This window comes from Anopheles bellator, chromosome 1 (genome assembly GCF_943735745.2).
Source record: "Anopheles bellator chromosome 1, idAnoBellAS_SP24_06.2, whole genome shotgun sequence".
NCBI lineage: Eukaryota > Metazoa > Arthropoda > Insecta > Diptera > Culicidae > Anopheles > Anopheles bellator.
Window position 1 is genome coordinate 31,834,669 of NC_071285.1, and position 8,325 is coordinate 31,842,993.

Below are 8,325 nucleotides of genomic sequence, written 5' to 3' on the forward strand. Positions count from 1 at the left end.
CAAACTCCATCCGCCGCTCACGTTCTAGCGCTTTCCATGCAGCAGTCACTCTTTCTCACGCAGGTCCTTCCTACAACAAATGGTGGTTCTAAGTATCGGACTTAGAGGCTTTCGTCAGTTTTAGACAAAGTACACATCTCCATATCACATGTGACTACTGGGATTATCAAAGTTCTCTATAACACCAGCTTCGATCGTCTCGAGACGAGATGTGCAAAATAGATTCGGTCGAAAGTCCCTGTCCTCATTGCCAAGTGTCGGCTGATAATCATAGGGAATATTATCGTCTGGTACTGGTCTACCCGGAGACGCCCGAATCTCCCCAGGGAAGGAACTGTGGGATTAACGATTGCTTGATTGACATCAAGAAAAAATGAAAAAAAATTAATTACACCAATCAATGAAATTAGAGCGGAATTGGACCATCAATGAACATTGATAATGGTCCAAATGCGGAAAAACAAAACACAAAATCGCTGGACAAAGAGCACAAAGAGTTCATGGAAGCCGAAAAAGGAACTAATTTCCGATAAATTTTCTGGAGTTGTCTTTTCCTGGCCCCTCTTTTTCGGATAGTGTCAATTATTTGCCCGACGTCATTTGACCTAATGCATCCTTGATGCCCATTGCAACATTCGTGGTACTACATTGCTACTGACTCTATAGCAGAGAATCTTTCACCGCTCCATGGTCGATCGCCTTAGCCCGGCATCTCGTTAAATCGGCTGTTCCTGCGGCATTATCGATACAGTCGCTCCATCCCAACCCACCGTCACCCCCGTTGTGTCGGTTTTATTGTCACCGACGTCATGTTCTCATTTATATGCAAACCGAAATAGTCCGCAGCTTGATCAATCCCTATGGGCCTGGATCCAGCTGGACTTATGGTTCTGAGGTCTCTTTTCCAGAGTTCCGAAAGTGAAGGCAAGTTAGGCCTCTTCAAAATCCTCCCTGACAGTTACCAATTATTTCATCAACGTATGGGACGTATGAGGTAAATGAGGCCGAGATTTCAATAACAAGGCATCGATTGGAACAAAGTATTCGTTTCGATTCGAAGCAATTCGTTTCGGCATTCGTTACCAGATTCAAGACGAAGCGAAAGGGAGAGGGTCGCAACAACCGGCGACAAACATCTACTCTACGACTGTACGACTGAAGTAGCTGCCCAATGTATGAAATCTAACAAAGCCGCAAGGGTCGACCGCATATCAGCTGAGATGTTCAAAGCGGATCCAGGAAACCGCGAATCCTCCGACCGACTGCGGGACTCTCCTTCAACACACATCCGGGAAAGAGTCAGTTGGTGCGAGGGGACCTACGTACTAAACCACTGACCTAGATTCTCCATCCTACCTCATTTTGGAATTACTGTTTGGGACATACGGGGGGACTAGGACTGCAGGGGCTCTTGTCTTTTGAAAATATAACGAACGCTCCGGAGGCCGCCTTTCACGCCGTGTCTAAGTTTCGCCGCTGGAATGTATCCTTTATCCGAGTTGAGAGAAAGGCCACATTCCAGCAAACACGGTTAAGGCCGTCAGGGACACAGTGCGAACGGCAGCCTGTAACCCGCATCGCTGTAAACGGTGAACTCAACTGAGATTTCCCAGATTCGGCTTCGACGACAGGACCCGCGCAACGTAGTACCGAGGTGGCGATACTCGCAAGCAAGATTTTTTGAGTGCCGCTGAGGCCGCCGGGGATCATGCTGCACAAAGCGTCAAGCGCCTCATTCGCCGATCAACCTTGGGCAATGCTAGCGGTATTGACCAACATCCGCACGGCGCCAACGGTAGACTTCCCCTACCGTAAGCAAACTGCTTACCGGAGAGGCCATGTGTGCCCGCAGTGAACTCAGATAACCTGTTAAGGATCCATCCCTCCAAGAGTAAACTCATTGTCCATCTCCGGAACATCCGCAGAGCCTCGAGCCTGGTTCACCAGTCTGTACCAAAGCTTTTTAGCGTTCTCCTAATGAATCCATCAACTCCTAATATTTCTGCACGTTCACTCGACTGATACATGTTATCAAATGAAAATACACGAAGGAAAGAAGCTCCAAACAAAATAACGATACAATTGATTAAAGTTTCTAGATACAGCATGATTCAGTCCGACTGGAGCCTAGAAGTAGAAGTAGCAGCAAAGCACAAACATGTATACATGTAGAAAGTTACAATTGCTGAACAATGTTGAACAATTCAATTCTACTATACCTATTCTGCTTCGTTGGTTAGCACACAAATTCTGTGTGATGCAAAATGGAGATGAAATCACGACTTTAACTTTTTTAGGTAGTACTAAAACACCATTTTATCCTTTTCCGTTGTTATATATTTCTGTACGTTCACACCGCGGATGCATTTCGCGGATTTTCAAATTAATCTTAATCCTGGTTAAAAAGTGGTTCAGATTCTCATTTCTGTCGAAAATGTAATGATGATTCAATTCGAATAACAGGGCAATAATAGTATTTTGATTACAAGATAGAATGGAATGTTCAGAGCATTAAAATCATTCATCTTACTTTATCTTAAAATATATTTGTGTTTTGATGGATGGACGATTGGACGGAACCGTTCCTGTTAATGGTGAAATTCAAAAGTGGGTCTGTTACTCCTCCTAAAATATGAATTTCAGAGAGAATAATACAGAAACAACTAGCATAAAACTATTTAAGGCACTGATATACAAAATGGAGGACCCAGCATGGCAGTCCGTAATGCGACGAGCGCGCATGAAGTTTGGTCCCAGGTAAGCATCGAACCAACGTTTATCGGAATCTACTACGCGCAATCCTCTGGTGGCATCGGAAAATATCAGATCATGATACGGAGGAGGTGAGAAAAACATGCTGAAACTAAAAAAAGAAAATATTACTATTCAGTGTCTTTACTCTTACTGGTCCATACATTTGATACACACCTAAATTCATCGGAAAACTTCCTGCCGTAGAACTGCTGAGCATAGGTAAATAGATTGATGTAAGCGTTCATTTCCGTACCATTGTAACCACGTCCTCCGCGGGCGACAATAGCATTGGCCTTGACTACACCGAGATTACACTTCTTGAACTCGTTCACTTCAGCACGGGTTCCATCCGGACACAGTAGCTCAAAATCATCCGGAAAGGCATCTCGGGCCCACCATTCGCGCTTCTTGCCTCCCGTGTTTTCTATAACGGTTGTATGACGAACAAATGCAACATGACCACCCCCTTCCACCAAGCATCGAAAGGCACCTGTGTTCCCGTAGTAATCTTCTGAGGCATCACGTCGACAATAGCGGAAGCTATTACCATGGCACAGATCGCACATATTGTCGTATGGAACACCCGTGTTGTATTCTTTGCTGATTGCACCGGGGACGCATGACTTAGTGAAGTATTCCGCGGCTGCTCGAATACTATCGCATCCGTACGGACGAATCCAACCATTCGAAATAAGGTAGGCCATTGGGTAGACCCAGCCTGCCGCAGTATTGATACCGGAATGACATGTATACTTTCCACGCAGGTAAGTAAGCTCGGTATCAGGATCTTCTTCCTTGGCTACAGCCACCACATAGTACTCTGGTAGACCCAAATCATATATTTCCGACATAAAGGGCATCAGATCGTAGTGAAGTCCCGCTGTGTATACATCGCTTGCATCTAGTACAGCCACATCAGCTGTGCCTGATTGGATGTGCTGCATACACGTTATGTGAGAATGCGCTTTCAAACACAGCATATCGGGCTTTATCAACTGCGCCTTCAACGCAGTTCGCATCTTGATGCATTTCTCGTATTCCGCGTCGGACGTAACGCACAGCATCATTCGCCCCACGGGACAGGAACGGGTGCCGTAGATTTGTTCTAATGAATTACCGAGAAACTTTTGATAATTTTGCTTATCGTCGTCTATCGGTGCCAGGTGACGGGTTGAGTCTTGAAACATCAAATTCAAACGTCTTCCATATCGCTTCGATTCGAATAGATCAAAGGACTCGTAAGGCTGAGCACTGTAATTTGCGGATCCCTCGTTGAACGGAGAATATGTCGTCGTTGTTGTGGTGAACCTATTTTGATATGGATTGTAACGATCGTCCTGCCGATCGTAGACGGAGGATGTACTGCTATTGTATCGTTGTTGTTTCGATCCATACAAATTGACTGCTTTCGTAAAAAACTTTTTCAGTTTTCGACGCTCGGATCTTGAGACGGCACTCGATATTACTAGTGCATGAGACGGCACGCTGCTCCACTGGCATTGGCGATATTGAGAAATCGGTTGACGAGTTCCATCCTTGCACAGCAGTTCAAACTGATCGACAGTCAGGCCCGGTAAAAAGCCACTTTCTACCATTTCTTCCACTGTGGTGTGTTTTAAGAAAGCAATGTCCCCTGCTTCCACCAAACATCGAAAAGCACCCTCGAAACCGGCATACGGATCTGTAGGGGTACATTTTCCGCCTGGGATTACCCCGGTACACAGAGAGCAGAGATTGTTCGAATTGTCTCCTATCGGATTGTACTTATCGATCAAAGCATTGACGGCACACGATGGCCCGAAAAAGTCCGTCGTCGTTTTAACAATGTTATTGCAGTCAGTTATGACCATTCCTCCTTCACGTTGCAGCTGTAAAAAAGTGACGGAGAAAAATATGAACGTAATTCCCACCAGAAAATGTGATGTGTTTTCTTACGGTATAAATTGGAACGGTCCAGCCGGCGTGGCTACCAACCCAAGCAAAGCAGGCTTTTTTGCCACGCAAATGCCTTAAATGGGTCACATCCTGAAGCGACCCTTTCTTGATAACAGCCACGGCGTGATACTGTGTAAACCCTCCTTCGTATCCTTCTTGCATAAGGGGGATCAACGAGTGAAATCGGCCACCGCTAAAAACTTCCCCGGCGTCCAGCGTCATCACATCGGCCTTGCGGTCGTTGATTAACGTCATACAGTCGTCATGATCGTATCCATGGTGGCAGGAAATGTTTAAGAAAAAGTCATTAAACAGCGCCACATCTCGTTCGAGGGCCCTTGTGAAGTTCTGGCATTTGTACGTTTCCTCCAAACTTGTTGTACACCAAACAAAGTTATTATTAAATTCTTTCTCTTCCTCGAAATAATATTGTCCTGCGAAAAAGAAATGAAAAGATGAAATAATTTAATACATTAACAGCACATAGAACGAAGCAACCATTGCTTAGAAATGCTTTTACAAATTGATTCAATCATTTTGTTTGTAAACATGAGCGTCGGTTTTTTTGTTTGTGTAGTGGTGTACGTTTTCACCATTAACTCAACGATGAGCAACGCCTTCAAAGCAGGTACATGATTCACATTCACCGCACAAAAGCAATGCTAGACTGATCACGAAATATGAAACAGCTATTTTGCTTTCTTTAAAAGTAATAGTAACTATTATTAAACTAATATTAATTGTTAAAACCACTTAATTTTAACGCACTAATTCTGAATCTCAATACTTGCGACTCAACCAAGCCAGTTAATGGAACTAACTTTGTTCTGCTCCAAGCTCACAATATTTTAATATCATACCTGAAGAAAGAACTGCTAGACTCAGTAATATCGTGCTGAGGGGCACCAAACTATGCGGAGTCTTCATCGCTATACGAAAAACATAAAGAACTACCGAAAATCAAACTAAACAGAAATTAATAGAAGTGGACAGCAATTCCTGTACACGCCCAATCGAATTGACACCGGAATTGACAGCATGGGCTGAAGGAGATTATAGCAAGGTGTATAGATGAAAGAAGGTGGTTTTATAGCATATATTTTAAAACTTTACCGTAATTGTTGTTCCCGGAAAGAACGCACGAAAGAACTTCCTGGTGATTGCCGGGAGCGCTGGAGCGACTGGGATGCGATTATTCATCGCCCTTTGTTATATAGTGTAGCAATGTATTGATATAATAACTTAATTGTATCTTTTAGTTGTTTTTTTAATCTTAGAAGAACGTACCGGGCCGTATTTATTTGTTAGTTGTTCCGTTTCTCACAATGAATTGCGGGTTCCCTATGTCTTAAATTTTTGCCTATATTGCAGGGATTGGGAACATAAGTTGATATTACTATTTTATCTGAGGTTTTATTTAAAATTAAGGAAATTTAATTTAATTACATTTATTTTAAGTCTTTTTACATATCTTGTGTTCGAGGTTCACTACCCAACTTCACCTCCACTTCCCCAGCGAGGGGAAACTGGAAACTGACGTTTCGGTTTTTTTGCGGCCCTTTGACTGTTCGTGGCTATGTTGTTTTTCGGTGATGAAAATTTTGCTTTTACTCGTTTTTAAAATATTCGCACGATTGCTCGATACTGTTAACAGGTGCTTTAATGTGCTTCGCTTTCGCTATATTCGAGAAGTAGTCGAAGCAAACGTGGAGGGTACATTCGATCAGCAAGTGTGCGACGTCGGAGAAACTATGGCGAAGCGAAAAACTACTTACGAGTTTCGCCCATTCGAAGTTTGTGCCATCGATTATCGCAGCGGGAGCGCTAACGAACTGACCGCTGGTAGAAAATATCCGAACGCCAGATCGGGACATCGGATCGTTTGTAGCGACTCGGCACTCTATTGCTTTGGTGGTTTCAACCCGAGGATGCCAGGTGCGGGCAGAGCTGGTAATAATGAAAACACGGAACAATTATGCTTGTTTCAAGAGTTGTGGAAGTACGATATTATACGCAAGGAATGGTCTCTACTATTGGACGCGAACAACGATTTGCCGCTAGAATTGGCATCAAACGCAATGCTGCTGTGTGGGGAAACGATTATGGTTCGTTTTATTTTTAGATTCTTCTGCCCCGCATGTGCTCTTTAGATAGTACCACGATTATGTCAAATGGATGCTTTTCACAGATATTTGGCGGAAGTGGCTTCCCGTTTGGATTAAATTGCTCCAACAAGCTGTATGTTTGCCAACCACGTAAACTACCGAAGGAAATGCTAGAAATTGAAGTTAAAGGAGACCCTCCTCCGCCGCAGTATGGACAGGGAATAGTATACACGGATAACTATCTGTACACTGTGGGCGGAACTAACGGATTCGACTACACTTTGGATGTGCATAGGTGAGTGAATGTCAGGCAATGAAATTTTAGAAAAAAAAACCAAACATAAGTGCGCCAATCAATCATACTTATCTATTACTCTCCTTGCAGACTACATCTTCCAAGTAGGACATGGGAACGTGCCTACGAGTGCCGTCCTAATATTCGTGAAGATCCAGCGGGCAGGTATCGCCATGAGCTGGCGTACAATGATTCTAAAATCTACGTATTTGGTGGTGGCACCAGTGAATCCGCCTTCATTTTATCCACTATACCCGTTTACGATATCAAGACGAATCAGTGGGAATATGCGGTTACAACGCCGGATTCAAAGGCAAGATTGCCAGGAACACCGCCCGCCCGAAAATGCCATTCTTGCGTCCAAATACAAACAGAGCAAGGACTGGAAGTGATAGTTGCTGGTGGATACGACGGTAGTGCATACTTCCGCGACATATGGAAGCTTAATCTATTGAGTTTGCAGTGGACGCTGATGAAAAAATCCCGATTACCGTACCCACTATTTTTCCACGATGCTACGGTGACTACCGATGGGTGCATGTACATATTCGGAGGCATAAAGTTTAACAACAACACGGACGTTCGCACACACTCACTATACAAAATGTGGACCACCATTCCAAGGCTAAGTGCCATCGCGTGGGATGCATTGCTGTATTACATTCCCACCCTACATAGCAGAACAAAGGAGCAACTTTTAGAGCTAGGTATTCCTCGTCAATTCGTCAACAGGATCCACGATTAATATTGCATATTAGCACTGTGGCTGCAACTTACCAGCAGCTCACAAAAAGAAGCTTCTAATTTGGATGTGGTGTGAGGCAGTCCAAATGTAATGATTCTATTCAAATCAATGACCGTCGTAAAGGGCAAGGATGCCCGTAAATGCTTGTTAAATCCGTTGTTTTATAATGCATTGCATCGTGCAAAAGCGATGCACTTTTTCTTTCATGGTTTTTATTGCATACCACACTATTTAAATTGAATAAAATTTTAATGGTTTAAAAAAACTGTAAATATTATTACGTTGGTTCACAAGTGTTTGATTTTAAAGGAGTTAAGGAGTTAAATAAAGTTAGCTTCCAAATATAAATGTGTTTTCTTGATAATACTGGGGGGCCACATGAGGCGTAACGTAATGTTTTTGGCATTACAGATTAATGCCAAACTGCTGCGCCTCTGTCAAAACGTTTACGGGTCGGACGAGGCGTAAACCCGAGCGTAATAATTTTTTTC

General features: G+C 43.5%; 2 protein-coding genes across 2 annotated transcripts; one reads left to right on the forward strand and one right to left on the reverse strand.

Annotated features, from left to right (window-relative positions):
* Nucleotides 1-2,336: 2,336 nt before the first annotated feature.
* Nucleotides 2,337-5,689, reverse strand: LOC131206739 (melanotransferrin). The gene is made up of 4 exons (XM_058199412.1): nt 5,550-5,689; nt 4,690-5,123; nt 2,929-4,622; nt 2,337-2,863 (listed from the first exon to the last, which is right to left on the reverse strand). The coding sequence occupies exons 1-4, from the start codon at nt 5,614-5,616 to the stop codon at nt 2,626-2,628; spliced, it is 2,433 nt and encodes an 810-aa protein (XP_058055395.1). The 5' UTR covers nt 5,617-5,689; the 3' UTR covers nt 2,337-2,625.
* Nucleotides 5,690-6,259: 570 nt separating this feature from the next.
* On the forward strand, nt 6,260-8,100 carry LOC131214126 (kelch domain-containing protein 10 homolog). The gene is made up of 3 exons (XM_058208500.1): nt 6,260-6,794; nt 6,878-7,089; nt 7,180-8,100. Exons 1-3 carry the CDS (start codon nt 6,282-6,284, stop codon nt 7,832-7,834), a joined length of 1,380 nt encoding a protein of 459 aa, XP_058064483.1. The 5' UTR covers nt 6,260-6,281; the 3' UTR covers nt 7,835-8,100.
* Nucleotides 8,101-8,325: the final 225 nt, after the last annotated feature.